The sequence below is a fragment of the Athene cunicularia genome (genome assembly GCF_003259725.1).
Source record: "Athene cunicularia isolate RWA chromosome 2 unlocalized genomic scaffold, athCun1 chr2_part1, whole genome shotgun sequence".
Lineage (NCBI taxonomy): Eukaryota > Metazoa > Chordata > Aves > Strigiformes > Strigidae > Athene > Athene cunicularia.
In genome coordinates, this window is record NW_020799095.1 from 136,823,192 (window position 1) to 136,850,012 (window position 26,821).

The 26,821-nt window shown below is 35.9% G+C and overlaps 1 protein-coding gene across 1 annotated transcript in view; it reads right to left on the reverse strand.

The window, feature by feature from the left end:
* Positions 1-26,821, reverse strand: part of CSMD3 (CUB and Sushi multiple domains 3) — a 622,514-nt gene that overhangs the window by 455,623 nt on the left and 140,070 nt on the right. Inside the window, exon 6 of the mRNA XM_026841511.1 lies at positions 7,266-7,378. Within this exon, the coding sequence (XP_026697312.1) occupies positions 7,266-7,378 (113 nt within the window). The remainder of the gene's footprint in view (positions 1-7,265; positions 7,379-26,821) is intronic.

The following is a 26,821-nucleotide window of genomic DNA, read 5'->3' on the forward strand; positions in this document are numbered from 1 at the left end:
GTATAAGAGACAGCATAAACCAGGACTGTTCATATTACTTATGAGTTTTATAGTTTTAATATCCCATTTTCCTGGGGGTTTTATTGTTGTTTGAAATGTTGATTTTCACTTCAATTTATAAATTCCTGAACTTCCAACAAAACTGATCTAAGTAAGAAAAATACCTCCTTTCTAAATATTACCTAAATTGAAATAAAGTTTAATTCAGTATATTTTTTCTCTTATACAGAGATGGAATTACTTAGTAGCACACAAAACATTGTCATTTGCTCTTTTGTAAACAAGGAACAGAAGTATGTAGAATAGTAAATGAAACAGAAATAGGTTAAAACATTCTAATCCACCTAAAACATTATAGGCTTTTTCTTTAGGATAAGTATGAAATTAAGAAGACATATCTGTTAAATCATTAAAAAATGGGAAGGACTATTTACTGCATCACTTCACATTTATTTCAGAAGTAAATTACAATCTATCAATTTAAACATTATCACAGACTACCATGTTTTCATATTTAGTATTAGTTCTATTGAGTTTTAAAATTAATTATGATCTTATTTGAAGTAGAAAAAAATGAATTAAAATTTTAGAAAGTTTTTCTGTATCTGTATACAGTATCAGAACTAACTTATCTAACCACCAACAGTGGTGTTATTAAAACCTGTAGGTGGGAGAATTCTAAAAGTAAGTATTTTAAAATGGGGGAGGGTCAAAAAATGTAGAAATTTTTCTCCTCTGACTTTACTACAGCAAAATCAATGTCATTCTGCACACTGTTACTCTGTGGGTGTACAATTGTGGATAAAAGACAACCCAAGAGTGCAAAGGCGAAAAATCATCTGTTTAGAAATTATAGCTCAGTGTAAGATGAAGTGGAGCTAAAAGATCCATGAGTATGAAAATCCACTAAACATTTACTTGTGTGACAATATATGCAATATAAGTTCTTGTTATGCCTGGGGGCAAAAAGAAAAAAAAAAAAAACCAAAAAAACAACCCTTCTGAGAAGCTCTGGTAATTTCCTTTCATTCTGTGGAAAGAGGGTTCATTTTTCCTCCATCCAGTACAAAATCAGGTGTTGATCTGGACTGTTTTTACAAGAGGAGTTCAGGGACTGAAAAGTCACAGATTTACAATTCTGAGAACTAAATATGTAAAAAATAAAAAAAAAAATAAAATCTGCCATCTGTTAAATAAATTACCAATGTAGCTAGCAACTTTACACTGTCCTAAGTAGAAGCAGGCAGAACCCTTATTTAAGTAGCAGACTTCTACAGATGTGATGGAAGTGATGTAACATCTTAACTTCTCCCAGGGAATCTCAAGCCCATGAGCGTGATGGCAGTAAAAAGCCATTTCAGTGAATAGTTACATTATGTGAGATTCAATCTGAGATTAAGACACGAACATCTGTGTGTCTATAGGTGCATTAGGTATATAAACTATTTTAAGAGATGGAACTCCAATTAGTGTAGTCAATGGAATGTAGCGTTTTAATTAATCTTAAAATACACACCTTGAACAGGACAAAACAGCTGACACATGTTTTTTTCTTGTCGTTTTAGGTGTTCTTCACTGTCATCTAGTTTCTGTGCCACAATGGTATGGTCTCCTGTGAATTCTAATTTGCCAGTGTCATGAAGATGTCTCATTTCCTCTGGAGCACCTCTATCCAACCCCTACCATGTGGTCAGCTGAACCACTGTGCAACTTGCACTGACAGTATTGGCTAGATATGGGGAAGATTCAGCTGCCCATACTTTGGTTTGGTGCAGCTGTGTTACTTCATAACATACTGCTTTGCAGCGCCATAGTTTTTCTGCCTGAAGAGTCTCTGCACTTCCACCACTGCCATAAAAACATCTTAGATACCCTAGGTGATTTCATACATCAGTGCTCATATATTCACATACAGCTGAACTGTGGCCCACAGCTCCCCAACTTTAATGAGTATTTAGATACCTATAGGTGTCTAAACTTACAGTTTACAATACAGAGACATCTACATTTTGGTGTCTTGGAGAAGAATCTCACCTAAGACTTCATTACAACTTCTTCCAGTAGTAGTATTGTGTATTGTTTGCTGCACCAGTTTTTGAGATGAGGAATGAATGACAAATTCTGTTTAAATTTTTAGATATTCTGAAAAAAAAGTGATAAAGACAGTTTTCCCCTTCTGGCAACTCTAGCCATGACATACCGAGGCAGCTTAGTACTACTTACTTCTGTTCTTTACCTGATTGCCAATTGCTTCAAATTCTCTCTCAAAGCAAAAGAAAAGAATCTAAGAAAAGTCTTAACTCCATAAATCATTTCTGAATGAAGATACATTTCTATTCATATACAAAATGACAGAAAGAACAAGAAAGGAACAATGGAAAATCAAGAAAACTTTTCAACATCTATTTTCTCCATATTTCATCACACATTGAAAATGCTGGCATCTATACAACTTCAGCTCTACATAGTTGGCTGTCAAGTATTAAGCAGAGTAACCATTTACATACTTTTCAACATGAGCATGACAGATAAATTTTATACTATTCTGAAAAGCTCATGGTTAGATTTCATCTCTCCATCTGTTTTTTCCTATAAGCAAAGATTCTTAATGGAAGGCAGATGCAATTGTGCACTCAACTGACATATTTGATACTATTTTGTTCATAGTAGAAGCATTAGTTTGTACATGGCTTAAACAGAGGTGAAGGAAAGGTGGAAGGAAGCAAAAGTAGTTAAGAAATGGATTTCACATGTTAAATAAATAACAAGTATAGGGCTACTACTGAAACCTTCCAGAGCTTTAAAGGACTGAGGGAGAGCGCAAGAGAGAAAGGATGCTGGATCTCAAAAGACAGCAAAGTTATAGATTCTTAAAGTAATGTTCAACTATCAGAAAATGAAGCATTCTTTTTGAAAAGCTCTTTCAAGGTCCAGGTATACTTGACATAAAGAATATTGAAGGCCGTGTATGCCAGCCAGTAAAACTTGAAGCTGTGAAACTAACTTAATCCCTTCTGTCCACTTAGATAATATTATGGATTCATACATAAGTGATGGAGTGAAAAGAGTAGCCAACAGAAAGCAGCAAGCAAAAGGAACTTTTACAGGAACTGCAAATGGATGGAGTAAAAAAGCACGGCTAATTTTAGAAACAGCAAAAGAGGATTACCAGTGCCAAGAAACACTGAAGCAGCAGTTTCAGCAAGATCCAAAGAAGCTTTGGTTCTACTTCAGCCAACAGTTTCTAACTCAAGAGGAGATTTAACAAAGCAATAAGGACATAAATCACCAGGATGAAGAACCCTCAGTGAACAGAAAGAAGTGCTGAAACACAGGTGATCAGACAAGCAAGCATAAGTTTGTCTTCATTATGACACCACAACTTGGATAGAGAAATATTTTGATTCTCTTCTAACGGACATATATGACTGATTATCAGTTATAAATACATTTAAATATTGCATAATTCAATACACAATTAAAATGCCTATTAAAATAAATTAATACACATAACCTGCATGTACTTGTGAGTGACAATGTACTTGTAAGAAGCTGAGTTTCCCATAGTTTCAAGTACCTCGGTAAATTTCATTTGTTCTGTACAAGCCAATTTAAACATTTTCACAAGTGTTTGCAGAGTCTTAAAAACTTAAAAATTAAATTTAAAGGATGTTTATGAAAGTTTATTTAATACCTTATGTTTTCTGGGTTTTTAGGGGTCTTTTTCCTATGCAGCTAGATTTTAAGACTTTGCATTGCATCATTTTTACTCTTCTTTTCCAATGTCTAGGCCACAGTAGCTTTAGATATTACACTGAAGCTAGGCCATGTGAGGCTGCCTTGTGAAAAAGAATCTTAAAAAAGCAATTTTTATAAATATAAGAGAAAATAAGGGAATAAGATATACTTATTTCATATCCTGCCTAAAACGTGGTAATAAGACTTGTTTATTTTCTTTTGTTTGAATTAAACAACCACCAAGGTTTTTTTCAGATTGTAATTGGTATACATGGCAGGGGTTTGGTAGTGAAGTGGCGGAGGGAAGCTGCACATGAGACCTCTGTGACAGGAGGTCAGATGTTGTCCCATGTTGGTCATAGCTGCTTCCATCTGGCTCTGCAATGAACCCACCAGAGGACACACCTGAGCTCACCAGCAGAATTTGTGGCATCTCTTGGAAGATAAGGCAGTAAACTCTTAGAAAACAGGAACAAGCCTAGAGCAGGAAGGGCTACTTCCAGGGCTAGTAACACCCTCAAAGGGACTGGAGCCCACCGGTAAACCACACTAGAGCAGGTTCTTCCCCTAAGAGACTGTGGGACATGGTCAATGCACATCAGAGGAAATGAGTAAGAAAGAAGAAATGGCAGAAGAAAAGAGTGAGAAATGAAGAGCAGGAGAAACTCCTACACCTTGACCTGAACGTCCTGCACTGCCTGCCACATCACTGAATAGATAAAGTGTGATCTGTGGCAGAGTAGGTAAAGGAAGGGAAAGGAGTAGTGTCTCATATTAAGTTAAGCCTTTGAAAGAGGAGACAAAAGCTGTTTTACCTATCTGTTTAACCCTTTGTTGCCCAACACCCAAATAATTAGTTAAATGTTTTCTATTAAGACTGCTTTGCCCAGTGCAATAGTTGAGTGATTTTCCTTTTCTTCATCACAACCCACGACCCTGCTACTAAGGGTTAAATAAGCCACCCAAATACACTAGCACAAAATGTTCAGTTGTGCAAACAAAACCAGCAAGCCAAGAGAATGATTAAGTGAAAAGAGTACTGAAGTGCCAAGCAGTGATGGAGTAAGAATTATGCAGTGTTCTGAAGTTCAGAATTTGGCATCTGACTCCTCTGAGAAATGCAAAAATAGAATAAAGTTAAAATTGATGAAGTGGCAAGAAATTACTAATTCTCGTTATAGTGGTACATAGGAAAGATTAAGTTTCAAGGAGGGAAGTTGGAAAGAATTTACAAACATCTATGTTAATTAAGAAGGGGAAAGAGAGTTTCTTACAGCAGTTGATGCAGTGTAGTACAGTGATAATACAGGTTAATAAAAAGATTAACAGACACCCTCTCAAAAATGATACAGAAATAAACTCCTGTAAAGAAAAACAGGCACAAGTATCTGTAGTACATGGTTCTTTGGAATACTTTTTTATTATTTTTATCAGTTGTCTACTTTTGTGACAACTCATGTCTGCGTACCAGTAAAATGACTGTTTGAAAATGGTCTTTTTTGCAAAGCTGTTTCTAACTGGAAAAAAAAAAAAAAAAAAAAAGAAAAAAAAGAAAAAAAAGAAAAAAAAAGTTTCCATTTCTAACAGACTGAAATATTTTGTGCTATACATTTTTGTTTTCTAAATATATGGCAGATTTTTAATATGTTTAGTTAATTTCCTCACACTCTCTCCTTTAGCCTACCATTGACCCAGAAACCACTCCTCCCTATTATCTGACAATGCCTTTTGCAATTTTCTACTATTAAGGTTGATTTTTAATGATCATATCTACTTGAATATGCACATGTAATGCTTTTACATGCTGCAGTTATTTACTGCCTACATTTTTTTTTTCCTAAGTGTTGTAAAAGATATTTTCTACTACTGCAGCATTTCACATACACTTTAACACACATTCAGCGATAGGCCATTAAAAATTACATGAGCAAACCAAAATAATATAAAACTCATAATGTAATCTTTACAAATTTAGGTGGTAAAGAGAAATAGAAGATACACAGCATATTCAAATATCCCACACTTGCCAACTCAAATGTTTTATGTGATTTGCAGAAAACACATACTGAAACTAAACAAAAGTCTATTATCTTTCTTTACCTATTACCTCACACTCTTGGCAGGAATGAAAGTATGTGTGTCATCTGAGACATAGTTTGTTCTCCTTTTCTCAGTTCAAAATGAATTTCTCAACAATCCAAATTACTTCACGTAAACCATCAAAATATTTATCACATGGTTTCTCAATTGTGGAGTAGGATCTAATAGAGAAAGTTCATACTTTATATCTTTTAACAGTCCTGCAAGCTAACAATTTGCAAAAAAAGCATGTGATTTACCATAGTTGGTATGAAGGGTACCATAAACAAAATGAGCCCAGTGCTTTTCATAAACAGTTATAGCAGCCCTGAAGCTACAGTGCGAAGGCTCCTTTTACCTAAATTCACTCAGAATTCACATTCCAGAACATCTATGAACTCAGAGTCCAAATAGAGATAGACAATATTTGCTGAAATACTAATTAAATTTGTGCTGTTCTTGTATAGAATATCTGAGGCAATTACAGAGTTATAAAAAGTTTACTATTATAAAAGATCAATTACTAAAAAATTAGTCCATGTCTTTTGTAAGTTATAATTTTCACATTAGCTGATTACTCTTAGATTCTGCAAAAATTTATGTAGCTAATCTCTTCATATGCTAAATTTCCTGTGGAGAACTGTAAAAGAAATTCCTAAAATAATCTTGTTCAGAATGGTGAATTTTTTTGATCAGATAAATGGAAAAGCACAAAAGCACAAAAAGGATAACTGTTCCCTGAAGATCCATTGATACACTGTAGATGCTGAAAAATATTATTTACAATAATGCTTGTGAAAAAGCAGACAGTATTAACATATGCTAAAGAAGCTCAGTTTTCATTAGCAGTTCATCATTAGAATGACCTTGCTCCAAATGGTGATATTCCCAAGTTAATGCTTCAGATGCTTTCACTGTTACTTAAAATAATGGTTGTTCATAAAAACAGTGGATAAGAATCTTACGGGTTAATTAAACCCTTAATAGAACAATGCATTCAGAAATAGGGAGTAAGAGATAGGGTGATTAAATGTTACATTAGTAAATAGAAACTTACTCACTGTTTAACAAACATGATTTATAAAACCATAAAAGCAAAGACGTACTTTAATGATAAACCCATTATTTCTGTATCTGTTACACAATATTCTTCAGAATATTAGGACCATTAAAAAAGTTAAATACTTGCACAGGATAAAGTGAAGTAGGCAATTTTTTTTTATAACTCTGTTCAGAAACACGAGATTATACACTACCCATAGTCTAACATGGTGTAATTTCATATAACAGGTTGCACAGCTGAATTTATAATTTACACAAATACAAATTACACCTTTAGGATGAATTTTTTAAATGTCCTTTCCCATTTCCTCTACAGCTTCAGGTACTTTTTTTTTTTTTTTTTTTTTTTTTTTTTTTTTTTTTTTTTTGTATTTCTTTAAAAGTACCTTGGTAGTGAGCACTAAATCCACGGTATCGGTGATTGCTGTCTGTTACAAAATGTAGTCTGAGCCAGTTTTTGTTGCTGATAACTGGAGGAGGTATATTCATTCCAGAGAGCCTGAATTAAAACAAACAAATAAAAATTACTATTGAAAGACCAAAAAAATTATCAGATCTGAAGATTAGCAGATTTTCATAAAGCTTTGATAAAGGTCTTGTATGGAAAACATTTTTTTTCAAACACATATTCATTGACATGCCCTCCAGGGAACTTCTTGTTTATTAATGTGATGACAATCATGAACAGACAAGATTGTCCCAGTGCACGTGACCAAATGATGGGATACATATCAGTGCTCAGACAGAAACCAGTCACATTATTGGTCAGGCACAGCACTATGATGATGCAAGTAGATGACACTCAGCCTAGAAAAAAAATTGTGTCTATCCAGGTCGGTTAACAGGTTAGGCAGAACACTGTTCTGGGCACCAGGAGAAGGACTGTATCCTATGACTTCCATGTTCAAGATATGGAACAGGAGAGCTTAAGTTGTGCAGGCCACCATTTAGATACATAAACCAGACAACTATTTTTCAAGAGTATTTTTTATTAAATTCAGGGTACAAAGAAATAAGAAACACTCCGTTACTTCAGTGAATCTGAAAATGAGAGGAGAGGGAGAGGGAGAGGGAGAGGGAGAGGGGAAGGGGAAAGGGAAAGGGAAAGGGAAAGGGAAAGGGAAAGGGAAAGGGAAAGGGAAAGGGTCTGTTATGAAACAGGTCATAAAGCTATTCAGGCATTCCAGAAGTGAGAGGATAAGCTTTGCAAAATGCAATAATGTCATTATCAATATTGTTATCTTCATTTTACAGAGAAACTCATGCAGAGAGGGAAAGCAACTTCAGCCATCTAGCAGATCAGAAGCTAGAAGAAAAAACCTACAAGTTCATAGCTCTAGCTTTTACAATTAAAATCAAATCATTGACTGATGAACGGCTGCACGGTTCTTTTGGAATGCACAGTCCTCCCCTCCCTCCTTTATTCAATTAGAAACTTTTGCTTCATGTTCTCTTTAGAAAGGCATGTTTTTTTCTTTTTTCAAGTAGAAACTAATTCAACAATTTGAAATTCCTTATCAAAAAATAATTTTATATGGTGCCTTGTGCTGAAATAATGCTTTATTTTCATTTTAGTGTTGTGTTTTTTTTCACAGGGGTCTTATGAAAATCATCAAAGTTGGATGAGTATGATAATTTTAACAAATACAAGTGACACACTAAAACCTAAAATAATTAAATCCAACCAAATATCTCACCATCTAAATAAAATATTTTTACACTACTCCAAGTTTTGTCAACATATTCTCATTAGAAATTTCAGTTCTTTACATAGTATTTCTGAAAATAAATGTATTACATTAAGTTATTGGATTATCACCAGTAACAGAGCAAAGGTTCAACTAGACAGAATAGTAGCGTCCTCTAAGCTTCTATTCTTTGTATCTCTGCCAGTGTATATCCTTGTCCACAAAAGCATTTGCCCATCTGAAGTTCAAATCACTTCCCAGGAGTTATTTTGTGGCTTAATGTTTGTTTCAAGATTTGGAATTATATTTTGATAGCAAAAAGCAAGAGCACAGCTAGCTAAAATGGTAATGCAAATTAATAGTAACTTCAAGAAACTAATGGCAAGTCTCTGCCAAATTTTTGTTCATTGCTTCTTTGTCCTCATACAGTGCCTAGACTTAAATTTGAGCTCGATCCTGACTTGAAGCTAATGAACTGGTCATCTCAGGCTGTGAGAATTAAAGTTTTTTTAAATGCAGAAGCCTATATTTGATTTCTGATTATGACAACTAACCCATGGAAAGTGCATGTTTCATTAGATAGCCCTCCCTCCTTTAACAATGATCACATTTTAATTGAAAACATACTTCTCTTTAAAGAGCAATAGTTCCTTACACACTAAAAGCATTCTTAGTTCCCTCAAAGGGAAATATTTCTGTTTCATTTTATGACTTGAGGAAAACCGAGGAGTAAGATTCTGTACAAATCTTCCTTTCTCCAATTTCTCTAACACTTGCATTTGAGGGCTGGGCAGGTAAGGCTGGGAAGGGCGGTTGCTAAGGGCCAATAAAACAAACAGGCAAGTATCAATAAATAGTTTATATGGAACAATCTTGTCTTGTATAAAACTAATAGAACTTTCATTCATTCTTTTCCTTAGTAGTCTGTTTCATTAAAAATGATACACTGAAAAAGATATGTGATAACCTTGAAAACCACTAACCAAGAAAAATCATGTTATCTAGTCCATGGATTTCAAAAATTTCAATTAAAAATTTAACTAGAGACTTTGGTTTGACTTGGAGACTATATTCTTAACCTTGAGCTACAGTCCTCCTTTTACAATGACTAGAAGTCCAGTTCTCTATGTTTTTTATCTCTTCAAAATTGTTTAATGGATGAGTAGTACAAGTGCACTTGCAGATGCTGAAAGGTGTTGAGTTTATTCTAAAACCAATTCATTCATTCCTTCAAAGACAAAACTCAGGACATCTTATTCAGACTTTTTAAACTCTTATGCAGGACTGACTGAAATAGCAGTCTTAGGGTAGTTTTTCTGTTGTGCTCAACAATCATTCTCAAAACACTGTAGCAAACAGAGTAATTTTTCTGGCTGCCCTTTAGATTACAGATGAGATGGAATCCTAAAGTTTAAAAATTCAACATGGAAAATATTAATTAATGTTAAATATCAGGGATTCTCTTGCTTACCTAAAGGCTTGGAAGACATTTTTTTCCTTTTCATCCTGTACTCAACACTAATTTTTCTCATCATTTCATTAGTGTGTACACAGTTCCTAGATCAGAAGTAGTTCCGATTTCCCCACATTATTATAGACTTACCTCAAAATTGTGCCAGAGGTGGATGGGCAAGTGACCTTCTTAACACTGAAAAATATTTCTTCCATTATTAAGGTAAAACAATTTTCTTTTGGGGGTCTGTTGGGGGAGGCAACAGGCCTGCCAAATGCCTGACAGAGAGAGACCTTGACCAGCTTGTTGTGTATCCCTGAGTAGCTGGAAAAGTCCTGGAGGAGTGCTGTGTCAGCCTGAGAAGGGAACTGAAGATAAGGAGAAAGAAGAAAAATACTGTGTTTGTCAGATACCTGAACAGTGGGGGATTTTAAGAAAAGTAGCCAATAAAGTAGTAGAGAAACAGCCATGTAACCAATAAGAATGATTTATGAATAAAGTATATAAGAGATGGGGGAACAATAAAGATGGCTATTCTGCTGAAAAAAAAAAAAAGTTGTTGTGTCCATTTGTACTGCGATATCTGGTGACTCCGGTGTGATCAAGCCAACGTGATCACAACAAAGACAGGATCAGAGAAATTTTGTGTAGCTGCAGGTCGAGGTGCAGAGGGGATGGAGCCCTGTGTAGCTGAGAGCAGAGGGATTCTGCCTGATCCGGACCTGAATTTCGACACCTGATAAGGTGAGCCACCAGGAATGGGGCTGTAATTATGGGGCAACAAGTAACTAAAGAAGAAAATATATTGACGGCATGGAAAGCCCTGCTAAAGAAAAAAAAAGTGTTAAAACCACTGAGCAGAGGTTAAAAAGGATTTTGATATAGAGCAAAATGCAAAGATTTGAAGCTATGGCAGCCTCTGCATTCAGTGTGACTGCCTGGCAAGAAGTAGGACAAAAACTATGGGTTGCAATTTCTAAAGGGTCAAAAGAAGCAGCAGAATTGGTTACTACCTGGCAACTGTTAAGTGAGACTCTAAAGGGATGGAAGGCAGAGTGTGAGAAAAAAGAAAAGACAAAAGAATGGTAAAAGACAAGAAGGAAGGAATAAGCAGTGCTAACACAAGAATGTCAGCTGTCGCAGGAAGAAAACACTTTATGGGAAAAATGAGAGTGCGGCCCCAATCTCAATCTCAGCCTCCTCCTCTTCAAAATGATTTACAGGGTGGTGATGGACATATGGCATCAGGGGGTGAAGCAGTAGAATGGGTGACCCCTTTGGCATCCCCCAAGGAGAGGGAAGAACTGACCGAGGAGGGCAATGAAGAGCAGGAGAGGGAGAGTGATAATGAGAGTGATGAAGAAGAATAATTAAGTGCCACTCTGCAAACTTTTCACCTCTCTGATAAACCCACACCAAAAACAGTGGGGGGAGCCTGTCCTAAACGTAAACCGCAGTTGAGGGTGAGGGGATTGTACGAGGACTCTGATGAGGAAGCACAAGATGAGTTGTTTCCTCCGCAAAGACCGAATGAGCAGAAAGCCCCTCAGGCAGTGCCCCCTCCACCTCCCATCGTGGAGCCCTCTGTTCCGCCAGCTCCCTCTGATGAGAAAAAAGCCCTGCTCACTTTGCTTATGTGGTGCAAAAGGAATGGGGTCCCTGCTGATGCAATGTCTGCTTTTGATCTCAAAACATGGAAAGAGGCAGGGATCGCCTCATTCGAGGCGGCCGTAAGGAAGAATGCCATCTCTGTGTCATCTTTAACTACATGGCAACTGGTACATCAACCCCTGAAAGAGTTTAAAAGTGATGGGACAGCCACGGCAGCCGATGCTATGTCACCTAGTGGATACAATTCTCGGACAGATCCTACAGTTGTGGCTGAAACACCTCCAGAAAAACCGCCAACCCCTTCCACACATCCACTACCTGCTGATAAGGAAGCAGTAAGTGTAATTCACATGGTGGAACAATCTATACACGAGAAATTTGTTTCTCAAATAGATCTGTCTCAATTAGTACAATTTGTACTAATTGACAAAACTGTGCTATTTGGTGCTTTGGTGCAGCGGAAACCTGAGTGGGATGACCCATTACATATTTTAGAATGGATGAGTTTATCATTCCGGCCACAAAAAACTGCTCCTGGGTTGTTTGAACTTATTGCTGATATAATCAAAAAACCCAGAAAACTATGTTTAGAACTAAAAGGGCATGATTCAGCAGCTACGATTGTTTTACCTGTTCCAAATTGGTATTTTGACTGGTGTCTGGCAAATTAATTGTGAGTTGCAAGCGGCCATGGCGGGTTTTCCAGGGCAGATATCGTATCATCTACCATCGCACCCGCTACTGAAATTTGCTCAAGAAATACCATTTGGTCAGAAAAATTTAAGCCAGCCAGAACCTCTGACAGGCCCCACTGTCTTTACAGTTGGCTCAGGAAAAACAGGTAAAGCAGCAGTAGTATGGTATGAAAACAACAACTGGAACAACAAAGTTGTATATCAAAAAAGTTCTCCACAAGTAGTAGAACTGAGCACAATGGCAGTTGTTTTTTCCATTTTTTCTACTCCTGTAAATATTGTAACTGACTCAGCATATGTAGCTAACTTGGTTTCTTGACTAGACAGAGTACTTCAGATTATGTCAGACAATCAATGTGCTTTTAGAACTCTAGATTCAGCTACAAACAGAACCTTATTTTATCATGCACATTCGTAGTCATGCTACCTAGGGTCATGTTACCTAGGGTTTTATACGGAAGGTAATGCCAGAGCAGATGCTCTTGTTTCTAACAAGAGGCACTGTTCCTAACATGAAGGAACAAGCTGCTTTATCACATCAATTTTTTCATCAAAGTTTCCGAGCTTTACGACACCAGTTTAGCTTGTCCCATACTGAAACTCACTCTATTGTAGATGCTCGCCCTGATTATCAAGGAACTCACACTCCAGTGTATTTTAGTAGTAATCCCAGAGGTATGCAGACTTTACAGATTTGGCAAATTGATGTTACTCATATAAATTAGTTTGGTCAACAGAAATACCTTCATGTTTCTATTGATACTTATTCTCATGCTTTGGTAGCAACAGCACATAATGGAAAAGCAAGAAAAGATGTGATTTGACATTTGCAGAAGGCTTTTACTATGCTTGGGGTACCACACCAAATTAAAATGGACAATGGCCCAGCATATGTTTCAAAGAAAGTTCAAACATTTTTTAATCTGTGGGATATTACTCATGTTACAGGTATTCCTCATTCCCCAACAAGACAAGCAATTGTTGAGCGTGCACATGACACATTGAAGCGAAAACTTCAAAAACAAAAAGTGGGAATGCGTGGGGAACCACCAACCACATGTTTAGACAAAGCAGTTTATGTTCTTAACTTTCTCCATTATGGGAGTAATTCTTCTTTGCCACCTCTTTTTCAACATTTCTATTTTTTCAAAACAGAATTTGCAGAAGGGAATCAAAGTACATGTTAAAGACTTAGTTACTGGCCATTGTAGTGGGCCATGTGAGTTATTAACTTGGGGAAGAGGTTATACTTGTGTTTCGACAGGTCACGGCCCCCGACGGTTACTGGCAAGGTATGTGCAACCAAAACCTGAGGCATGAGAGGCAGCTTTTGTTGGACACTCAGGAGCCAGCTGTGGGTGCTGTGGGTGCCCCTGTGCCAACAGTTTGTGGTCTTTTTAACTGATCATTTAAACAGAATGTATAGGTAACGCTTGCTACTGCAAAAGGACAAAAATACACTATCTCTGTTCTTAATTACACTATGGTTGCCAACTCTTTTAAGAGAAAATGCTAACAGTAATTGCAACTCCTTAATGGTAGTTATTAATAAGGATGAAATGCTATAAGAATGTGTGTATTCAACTTACTTTGTTTAGCAATATTAAGAATTAAGGACTCAAGTGTTTAACCTTATCAGAAATTCCTTTTCCTTCTTGAGTGGTGGCCAGGTTCTGGGTGGAATCCAACAGGAAGATGAAATCAGATATTTCTGCACAAAGAAAATTGCCAGTTATTTTGGTCTGTTGATTTAGATGCTGGGCCTGCTTGCAGCGATGTTGGATGCCTCACCTATGGATGGACGCATCACATAGGATTTCCAACTTATAAGGAAAGGTACTCTAAATCCTCACTGCAACCAGAGTTCCCCAGCAACTGCAGATCATTCTGAATTGATCCATAAGAGCATACAACAGTTAAAAGATGGTGTTAAGTGTCTAACAGAAGATGATGGATTAGATTGGCTGACAAGGATGTTTAAAGGTTGGGGGCTTTCTGGATGGTTGGTATCTCTGGTCAAAATTGTAGGAGTAGTTTTCCTGATCATAATAACTGTGCTTTTAATGTTGCCATGTCTCATCAGTCTCCTGCAAAGGGCCCTGCAGAAGACTGCCAATTCAATATTCTTAACACAAATACAAAAAGGGGGAATTGTTGGGGGAGGCAGCGGGCCTGCCGAATGCCTGACAGAGAGAACAGTTTGACCTTGACCAGCTTGTTGTGTACCCTTGAGTAGCTGGAAAAGTCCTGGAGGAGTGCTGTGTCAGCCTGAGAAAGGAACTGAAGATAAGGAGAAAGAAGAAAAATACTGTGTTTGTCAGATACCTGAACAGTGGGGGATTTTAAGAAAAGTAGCCAATAAAGTAGTAGAGAAACAGCCATGTAACCAATAAGAATGATGTATGGATAAAAGAATAAAGTATATAAGAGATGGAGGAACAATAAAGATGGCTATTCTGCTGAAAAAAAAGTCATGTCCATCTCTACTGGGACAGGGGTCAGCCCTAAGTAATATGGTTAGTTCCACCATTAATTTCTTCCAGATTTTCAGTTGCTTTAGTGTTGTTAGAGACAATGATCAAGGTGCATTTAGAGTCAAATGTATTCATAATAAAGCAACTAATTTATAAGTGATTTTTAAGTTTAAAAAATACTCCTTAAATAAATGATTAATAAGTTTGTGTAAGTATTATTTTGTGAGGAAGACTTCTGAAAGAGTAGCAGTTCATAGGTAGTGTTCTTTCCATCTTTTCCCAGCCATGCTGTCTGAAAACAGAGTATGTTTAAGACCACTTCCCAAATTTCTGAAACTGTGCTAACACCCTCTTTCCCTCAGTCACTAATATAGATGACAAAATGTTTGGCTGACACCACAGGCTATAAAATTTCCTTCAAATACTTGCTTTAGAATGTTTTTATACTATGGAAATACACTAGCTGATCTTATTGCTGTTGGAGAACATATAAAATCTAACATTTTTAAGTTTAATAATTTTACTCAGAATCCTAGATCCAAGGAATGTGGATGGGATGTTAAAACAAACAAACAAACAAACAAACAAACAAAAAACCCTTAAAAATTAGTGCTATCAGATTGCAAAAGGATGTTGTGAATGGATAAGGAAGTTCTTATATTAGTATTATTTAGTATTGTAACAGTTAGTATTAGTATTAGTTCTGTATCAGTACCTTTTTTTTGGTGTGTTGTCCCCCCACTTCTGCCCCACAAAATTGCCAGTTGTTTCTGCATGAGCCTGTAAATACACAACTCCAAGGAATAATGGTTTTATACTAGTTGGTATGTAAAATCAGGTGTTTTGGGGTTTTTTATTATTATTAGTAATAGTATTATTTATTAAACATATATTGCCAGTGAAGAAGTTACAGCACTTATCCAGGAAACTGAATATATCAGTTTAGCCCTTGTTTCAGACAAAGGCGCAGGAATAAAAAAATGTCACGTAACTTCATCATCCATGAAACCAGATGACATGTATAGAGGCAGTTTTGATACAAATATGTGTATTTATTTATGTACACTTCTTACCATTCATACTACCAATGTAACATTCTGTGAACAAATGAACAAAGTATTCATCAAGTCTGAAGGAAAACGAAAAGTGTTCTAGCCTGCAAAGTTTAGAGTGTAGGCAGAGGACACAAAAAGAAGACCTTATCTCTCCAACTCTCTTCTACAATCATTTATGCTTTTTTGACTCCCAAGTTCCCCCATGAATCTGGATTTTAGTAGTACACATAGCCTCTGGGATAGAGAGATTATGGTTCTGAAGATCCACATTAATCATTTGTCTAAGCAGAGCATCCTTCTTGGTTTGAGTTAATAGGGTAAAGACTCATTTTTATATCCATGACTTATTCTCACTTATTTATAATTTTATTACCAAATTCTAAATTGGTATTTGTGATATGAAATTGTGACAGTAACATCTGTAGAAATTTTCATTCCAGTGAAAATTTTAATTAATGCCAAAGCAGCAGCCTACTTGTATGGTTTATTGGCCAGTCAGCTGCTTAGCTGTTTTGCCAGCTGGTTAGACTGGTGTTATTTTGCTGCTTGGTTGCCAGGCTAGCAATGAGCCCCAGTTACTCAGCTGTTGGGTTCAGTGCATCTTTTAGCTCTCTTTTTCTGATTTGCCACCCAGTCAGTATCAAAATATTTTCTTCCAAACCACTGGAAATTTCATAAAGTTATGTAAAATACTAATATCCAGAATTTCATGCAAAAAAGCCCCCAAAGCAGATGAATTTCCTTTTCTGGTTAGCTTTATTATATGGTAGCTATTAAATTGCATTTGCACGTTACTCTGTACTGATTAAAGTGAGAACTGCACTATAACATGTATTCAGCATAAGAGGCAGAAGACTACATGTTTTGACTAGAAAATATGAAATCTTTCTACATTGTCACTGTTAATTTCTGCATGAAACACACTTTTTAACAGCCATAAAGTGACTAAAGCTGTTACAAATGTAAGAAGTATACTTTAGTTCGATGCTTGGTTTTTGGAATGTAAAGGTTTAATTAGCCATCCTTTTTGGCACCACTGTTTCTCTGTATAATGCAATTACTGCTCTTTCTCTGTATAATGTAATTACCTAATGAGGCAAGACAAAAGAGCTCTTTTATTTAAATTCTCACCCTGTAACTAATTGTTAAGCAATACAGAGGCAACAACCTTTCATTGCGTATGTATATAAGAATAAACCTATTACTGGAAGAGGTCTTACTGAACAATAGAAAGAAAAATAAGGATGTAAAACACATTTCCTAGCACCTATTTTGACTAGTACATATTCTGCCCGTAATAAGGTTTCTCTTTAATAATTATAAAAACGTACGAAAAATAAACTGCAACTTTATTGCCCAAGGCATGAGAAAACCTCACCCTAGCCATTTAACTATGCTCATGGTAAAAAATAGTTTTATTTTTAGAATAGCTAATATCTAGTTAAGTTTACCTATCAGATCAATTACTCATTAACACATTTGTCTTTGACAGCTATAGGTTATTTGATGATTCTAACTAAACTCATATTGTCTAAATTCTAACTACATTCACAGTTCCTAAAATCTGATCTTTACAGGTCATGTTCTCTATGGGCTCGTTCCCAGAAAGTAGATTTGCAAGATAACAGAATTTATATTGGCAACTGGCAGAAAATGATTGCTTATTCTGTTCAAATAACTGCCCCTCTTCTCACGTCAATTTATCTTCTCAGTAAATTATAAAGCTGTTCACCATTACCATAATGCATTGGCAGTCCAACCTACTTCTGTGCCAGCTACTATTCCAAGCATAGCTGCACTACATCATCTAGAATATTTTCCTAAAATTCAAAGAAAAACACCATATCAACCATAAAGGAAATGCAGCTGTCTCATATTTTTTTTATAGTTCAAAACAAGTAGCTCCCCCCAAAACTGCACAGAATCCTGCATAGCAATTTTAAGTCAACGGACAGTAGGCCTCCCTTCTGCAATTGTCTTTCATAAACTCTTAAAAATATTAATGGATAATCTTCTGATCATTGATGGTGAACCAGAGATTTAAAGTATTTCACCACTATGTATAGTCAAATTTTACATTAGCCTTTTATCTAATGTAAAATGCATTTGAAAAAGAAGGAAGTGCTTACTGAAATAATGCACCTCTGTTGCTAATCAAAGGATTAGTAAAAGTGTAAGTCTATGCATGTATCTAAATGTGTCAGTGAAGTTCCCATCCTTGGATCTTATTGGGTCTGAAACTTTGGGTAAAAGATGTCTTACAGAAGAAATAAGGCACTAACAATTTTGAGAATCAAAATTTTATTCTTCTTGCACTTCATTACAACATCATGCCTCCATCCCCTTCTTTTTTGCACTATTTAGGAGGTAATTTTCAAAAAATCACTCTGTTTTAGGCTAACTCTGATCCACTTAAGTCAATTGGTATTTTATTCTCCCCCAAAAATCTAACACGTAATTCCCACTTTATGTTGCAAAGTGGAATTCAGAGTTTGTTTGTTTGTGTTTTTTAACAGCATAGTTCACATCCTCCATTTTTTCCAGTGACATACTGACATATCGTAAAATACTACACACTTTATCATTTGAAATGCACACTGCCAACTAGCTATAATCTTGTAAAATACATTAAAAATCCCTGTCATCTTCATGTACCAAACTACGTTTAATTACAAAAAACCTTCTAAACCTATAATTCCTACAAACAGAAATTAAAACAGAATAGTATTTTACTTTAAAACCAGGTGACAAACAATTGAGGATTAGTAGAAGACATAAATTATATGGCAAAAATGCTTGATTTTGTAGAAATTTCACAGATATAGTAACCCTCATACTTACATAAATTATGGCCAAACTATTTAGCAACAGCTTTCATTCATATACTTTTACATATATTGCTTATGTGCACTGATTGTCATCTTGTTAAGTCGCTCAGAAGATTATTCTGGATTAGTCAGATAAAATACAGTGTGTAATACATAAACAAAAGCATTAATTTAAACTTGATAGGGGTATGAAGAGAGACAAAAAGTGCCCAGATTGCAAAGGTCCAGTCAAAGCCCAAAATCAGATCAGTGAAAAAATGTTTAAAAACTTCAAGGAAGGATACAGACACTACAAAATATGCATATAAGAGATAGGAGATAAAAAGAGTCAAATAGGTATACTTCACTCTCTTTAAGTCCCTAATTCTATTTATTATATTTGAATACGTATGAAATGGTAACATAATTTAAGGTTTGTGTGTTACTCATTTGTTTAGAGCAGAAATCAGTGACACTGAATCAGGTATTTTTTAACGAAGTGGATTTATATGTAAAGCGTGCATTTTAATTTTGAAGATTATTATCAAGTAACAAACATGGAAGCCCTGCTAATACAAGCCTTAGTCTTTAAATGTGTCCCAAAATATTCCAAATAGAAAAAGTATTTCTGTGTGAAAAATATATAGCAAAGCTTTTCACACAAAACTTTTAATGAAGCATATAATTCCTACATTACCTCACAAACCAGGAAATTCACACAAATGGAATTGATCAAAAAAGGAATTTAAGGTTGATACCCCATCCATAAGCACTGCTGAAACCCATTCCAATACTATCAAAACCTTAGACTAACACAAACTTACATCTTAACATGACTAGTTGCATACACAGACCTCACCACTCATACATATGCACTATAAAATTTTAAGGGCCTGGTTTTGTTCTAACTGCAGCTGTGTGGAATCTTTCTCATTGGTATTATTTGCTTTTTGAAATAAAACTGCTATATGAAAAGTATCACATATTTTGATAAGGCCTACTGTGCATTATCCATGTACATGTACATGCTAGTGGGTGTTTAATACTTACATAGAATAATTCAAACACTACAAAAGACAGCAGCCTCCAGCCCCCTTGAAAGGAGAAGACCTACCCAATAGAACAGCATGTGACCAGTGACTTAAAGTGGTTTAAATTTTGGTCAAAACAGGGAGCAGGTGTATTAAACACAAATGTGAATTATCAACCACTTAGAGCTTACTGTGCTTCCTATATCTGAATACAACATATACTCATTAACAAAGCTTCTGAGCATCCTTTCCATTGTTCTCCATTATTGCCTTGATCCCATAAAACAACAGTTCTTGTAACAAACTTCATAATTGACATATTTTGTAAAAAAATCCACCCCACAATGTAGATGTAAGGACACACATTTCTGGATTCAAGACTAAAACTCAGATCTCTGATTTAATACATCCATATATGTTTTGAACGAACGAGATTCATGCTAAAGAAGAAAAGCTGAAACCAATTGAATATTTAGCACATTGCTTGATTTGAAAAAACCTGAAGAACTTAATGGTTAAGTTAACATATCCCTCTTGTTCCATCAACTCAGTAAGACATTTACATTGAGGTTCAGACATTAACCCAACCATTAACCTTTTGGTCAAACACCAAACAAATAAGTTTTTGCATGACTAGACCTATTAATATCCTTTATGTTTCTAATTCCAGTGACGAGATTAATGGGACTTAATAGCAGTCATTATAAATGTGAATGTCTTTTGCATGACAACTTTGGGTACTGGTCTTTTTTTTTTTTTTTTTTTTTCCCGAGCAAGGACACTGTGACATATATTGTCAAAGAGCCAAAAATACCCCTCTTCTATCTCTTACAAAATCTATTGCTATCTAATCTGAGAACTCAAGATCTGAATGTTGTTAAAGATTTAAAATAAATGTTACATGCTAATAGATATTTTCAGTTATTTTTGGATAACAAGATAGGTCAATATGGTGCATAACTGCCTGTAAATTTTTCTTTTGTGAAAGCAGTTCCAATATAAATATTCAAGTAACATGAAAGTATTTTCAGAGCCTTGGACTGCATGGTCCTAAGGGTCTTTTCCAACTTGAATGATTTTGTGATTTAGTGATTCTGTGATTTTCTAGAATTTTAATTGCAGCTTACATTTATGTAATATTAACATACATAATGTTGTTATATCTGTATCACTAAAAAAGACTTAATAATCTATCTCTGTGACAGAAGCTATAGAACCTTTATATAAGTGGAGATTTTAATTTAATTGTATGTGTGAAACTCAAGCTCTAAGTGGGTATTAGGGCTGCTCTTGTGTGTGTATCCAATACACCTGAGTATTTAAATCTCTAGGTGATACAGGAATTGACCATCCAGTGAGATAACAGACTGGCTTGAGAAAATAGACTAATTTGGAAGGTAATTACACTATCAAAATATGCAAAGTTTCCCAGTTAATTCTTTAAATTATGAAAAGAAGAAACAACACCATAAGAGAAAGATTAGCCTGGAAGTACAGTAAGCATATAAATAAATAAATGTAAAAAAAAAAAAAAAAAAAAACCAAAAAAAAACACAGAAGAGGGATTTGAGTTAATCTTCTGCATTGCCATAGTTCAATGTCCAGTCATAAGGAATGACAGAACACATCTTTCAGAGAAAGTAAACAGTACTGATTCTTGAAGGAAGAAAGAAGACAAAGACTTCTCTTCCTAATCCAGCTATTTCTCAAAGTTAAATAGACAGCAGAAAAGTAACGGAAAAGTGTCCAAAAGAAAAGTGTCTAAAATAAAATGTTCTAGTAGCAGTATGAGGGTAATATATCATCCAAGTTTTAAGTGGTTACAAAGGCACAAGTCAGTGAAAGACCTAGTTCCTAAGGTCAGTTCCTGTAACATTGTAGAAGGACTAAGCATTATATTTGACTGTGATTCAGGACACTGACAAGTTTGAGGCTAGATATAGCCTTGATTATTTTTTCCATATCTCAGAACTTCAGCCAAATGACTGACAAAAAGCTGGTTTTTATTTTTAGAACAGTAAATTACTACTCTTCAAACTTAACCTAATGAGCTATTTAGAACTAAACTAAGGTCTTAGGCAGGAACTCTACCACAATCACTTATTTCTGATTTATAAAACCACCACATGAAAACTTAAATAAGCCAATGTTTGGGAAGAAGGGGAAAAATAATTCTACGTTATGTCACCTTGGAAAAAAAAAAGTACTGTAAAGTACTTTCAAAATCTATTGATTAATTTTAGTGTTATTGAGCTAGAGGGATAAAAACAATTAACCCAATGACTTTTTGTCAAGTTCATTATGATACCTGGAAGACTGAAGAAAAGTCTTTGGTTTTAAAATGTCAGTGTTGAAATATATGAAAGCCCAGTCATGCCTTTGCAACATTGAAAAATGTTCAATTCTGAAGTCTTATAAAGCAAGTCTATGAGAAACCACTGTATGACCATTAAGAACTGAAGGAAGGTCCAATTGATGATTAATGAACGTTTGTAGTACTGTGAATATAAAATGTTGAAAAGTGCCAAGATTAAGAAATACTTTTTAACTTCAGAAATAGATTGCAGCTTATAAAGCCAGATGCTCATATGTAAAAGATTTTCCAATTAATCTGTTTACATGGTGTTGTTTGTGACACAAGTGATAAGCATAACACTGATGGACAATGTTGCTATCCCAGTTGCCTGACTGATTAGTAAAATTGCTGATTTTCATATAGATGTCAGGGACTTGGAAGGAGTCATTATTTGTAATTGTGATGCAAATTCGTCATCTACAAAGTGACCTCATGCTTACAACTCAATTTTCCTGAGCAGGTCATACAATCAATATAAATACATATTAATTTCACGTGGGCTGCACATGATGGTTAACATATGGGTCTTTCTGCCACACAAGCTGTGGCAAGTTGCACAGCTCCTTGATGTAACTGAAGAAACCAAGCCATGGTCAGGGCAGTCAGCAAGGAGCAGAGGCACACACGTTTGAATACATCACTGAGAAGATACAGCCCCAGCTTGGGCAGGCTGTGCAGGTGAGGCCTCCCCCAGAGAGACTCATCCTGGTGACACAGAAGCTATGGAAAGGGGGACAGCAAGAGCTGCCACAGGATTTGTTTTCCTGCTTGTACTAAAGCGAGCCTGTGGGACACTGTCTCTTTCAAGAACCTCAAATCTCTGAGGGCCGTGACTGGAGACCTGAGGACCCTGGACAGGTATAAAGATGGATGTGGTTATCTGAGTGTTTTCCCTGGAATTCTGCGCATTTCTTCCCTCCACTTTCACAACTACTCTAAATAAACTTCAACTGAATACAACTTGTATCTCACATTGACTTTGAGTAACAGTAAAACTGAATAACTGGGACCATTACCTCTGAGAGGCTTACATAGTTTACCTTTTAAAATGTTGTCAACATCTTACTATTTCAGAACTGGTTATTTTCTCGACTTCCTCTTTTTTAAATTCTATATAACAATATATTTTACTTATTATATTATTATATATACAAGTCTATTGCCCAAATACGGAAGGAAGCTTGTTCTTGAGTTTTTCTAGGATGTGCTAATAAATGAACCAAACAAAAAAAAACATTGCACCTGTTACAACTTGATATTCAATAGACCATATATGCAATAGTATTGTATAGATTGTTATAGACAAAGTCTTCTTGGGACAGAAGAGAACACCTCATATATGGAGCCAAAATTTACTCTTGGTCCAATTAATGCTTTAAAGGACTAATAGACTAAATATCAAAAAGTCTCATTAATAATACTAGTAACTTCTTTAATTAAATAAATCTTCTTAATATCTATCCCTTTTCTCTGGTGTTATGCTCACCCTTTCAGTGTCACTCTGTTTCCAGAGATGAGCACTTCATTATTTCTCAGACAGGCAAAGAAAATAGTTATTGTGATACATCAGTATCCCAAGGTATCCCTGGAAAGATGTTAATGGTAAAACTTCCCTTCCTCAATCTTGAATCACCTTTGGGCTATTTGATGTTTTCTTAACAGAGCCTGCTCCTTGCTCATTGGTTCCCAGCCTTTGCCAGCCCCAATTATCATAGATGGACAATGTGTGTTACACAGAAACTGCCTAGGGTTGTTGGACCCTTGCTATACATGATAGTCACATAGTCACTGAACCAGTAGGCAATTGTCAGAGCTCAAACAAGCTAAAACCAGCTCAGGTTAAGACACCTCAGGAGAGTCCTGAAACAATCACACTGACAGAACAATACAAAGACTGTAGCCACTTCCCAGTAATAAGGCAAAAGACATTATTTACTGGGCTACTAACTGATATCAGTATTGCCAGATTCACACTAAAACTTGGAGGCATCAGAAATAGGAAGGAAAGAGTACTTCTCCCTGCAGCTGTCATTTAATTTCTCACCCTAATCCTTAATACTTCGTGTAACTACAGTAGTTAAAATGAAAAGCACATATAAGTATGCAATATTCAAACTGGTAAAAGACTAATTATATTTTCTCTACAGTATAAATGGAAATTGACATGCAACTCTGGCTGGAGATGAAGTTTAAAATATAAGTTACTCCTACTCTGCAGCAAAATTAGGGCCCCCATGGGTTTTATCAGAAAAAGTACTTTTAGAATCTTAAAGTTTTGCTGAGTATCTGCCACTCTAGTTACTCATAGATATTAAATCCAATGCAAATGTATCTTAAAAGGGATGTTCCTTAACATTAGAATAAAAATTCAAAATGCTGTCATATTAGGCCTGAGTCAGTTATGTTATTTCATCTTTTTCAAGGTTGATAATAAGACAGTGCCAGTCCTGAAATGCTTTTAAAGAACAACTCATCAATACAAAGTAAGAAGATAAAAATTAAGCAACTCAACTCAAACTACAAGTGATCTTCTTCTGAGAGTTCTCTCCTTCTTATTTCCTATTTTCTGCCTCTGAAAATGTATCAATGTAGATATTGAAATCTGTCAGAAAAGGCTACTCTCATTGCATAATTTAAATATAATTACTGTTAAGGAATCCATATAGATTACTCAAAGAACTATTAATCTCAGAATCCACCTTAATTTTTTTTTTTGAATTAATGTTTTGCTCAGTTACATTTTGTGCAGCAATTTTCTTCTGTATCTCAAACATCTGGTCTCCCTCTAGTTCTACTGAATTTCTCACATAAGACATTTGCATTTTAAAATTGGTTACATTTATCTGTAGTGACCTTCCCTTCTTCTGCAATATATCTGTAAGCTAATAAAAGTCTTAATTCAATATTTTTCTAGAACTTCCATCTTAGAGTGCTTGACAAATAATCAAGAAACTGAACCATTCTTTATTTCATTTCCAAAAATCCAAAGCATAAAGAGACAATAAGATGTATTCCACCACAAAACTCTAAAATAAAACTGGAAACTGCCAGGGTGTTAACAGCACCTTCATGGCCCTAACTAGCCACTCCTTGGGACCCTGATGACCTTCTGCCCTTCAGCCCAGGGAGCCTATTCCAGCTCAGCCTAAGCCCACCCCAGCTCTATCCTTGGCTGTCTCATTTTGACTGGTATCCTGGAGGGACCCTAGACCTGGTGCATCACTCACCACATTGAGGACTGTCAACTGACTCTGTTATCTAGGTCCCTGGCTCTGACCCCTGTGTTTAGCCCCTGCAGAACTGCACATCATCAGTGATCACATGGTCCACATGGGGCCGCCCTCAGCTCACAGTTGCCCTCTTTTTGCTCCTACTACTCCCAGACAGAATTTATCATATGCACCCACTCCAACAAAGATAGCGCTTCCTCACTGTTGAGACACTGCTGATTCTCTTTTCACACCCTTGTTCTCAGGTCTCTAGGGTAATCAGGGCCCTCAACCAGTGGCAGCTGATACTGACCACAGATCAGATTCAGCTTGGGTAGAAATGGAGGAGTAGTATAGGTATATTCCCTGAGGGAGCCATTTGGAGCTAGTCCTCTCTGGAGCAGTGTGGCTGTGGTCAGGGACTCTGCTTGGGTCAGGATAGCCCCAAGGAAATTCCTTGAGGTTGAAAGCCCTCACTTTTCAGGTGATTGAGCAGTTTGGATCATTGCTGAATCCTAGGAATTCCTTGAATTGACTGTGTAGTAATAGTTTTTGTCTCACGGACATTTGAATCTATAGTTTATTAAAGATCGATAGAGGGCTAATTGATTGTACTTAAAATAAATTTTAAGTATTTATTCGGTTTATTTCGAGAGCCTCTGCAACAGAGTTCAAATCTCCCAATTAAACTGCTCTAATTGTTACAACTGCACTATTTTTCTATGATAAATTTTCTCCTTTAAACAACAGTATGAATTTGCAGCTGTCCTGTTTACTTGATCATACTCCTCTTACACTATTCATATTCAAATGTTCTCCACTGCAGTTAGGGAAACTTTTCTCATATCTTTTGTATGGAGGATTTTTAATATGATAAAATTAAGATGTGTATATCACACATCTCCATCATTGTTACTCCACAGAAATATAACCAACAAAAAGTCTTTAAAAGCAAGGACCCAATCTTTGAAGTGATCTGTGAGTAATAACGGATAGGACAGCTCACATTTAGCCCTATTAGATGAGCATTATAAAGGGAGAAGGGGATTGGACAAGTACTGTCAGTATTCATGAAATATGCCTCATTTTCAAATAAATTATTCTGACATTTTACAACAAGACTTTAGACTCTAATTCCCAGTTTGATGGTTCATAATAAAAAAAAAAAAAACAACAAAAAAACAACAAACCAACCTTGAAAGCTAAAAGTTAAGAACACATAATCTGTGTTTATACGACTAGGTGAGATTTAGTAATCTAGATTGTGTTTCATTTTGAGGAGGGACCTCTTTGTTTTTTTCCTTTTCTTTTAGATTGGCAGCTCCTAAGAAGAAAAAGCTTAGAATATTTTATTTCTTTACCACAGAGGGCTGCAGGAGTAGCCTCTGCAAGTAGAGATCACTGTGTGCTCTGTGCCAGACACAGGGAGCTCCAGTCAGCTCCACAATGAACCCACTACACAATACAGCTGAGCCCACCAGCCAAGATGGTATCACCTCTGTGAAAAGATATTTAAGAAATGGAAAACCATGGGAAGTGCATAGGAAGTGAGGACTGAGGGGG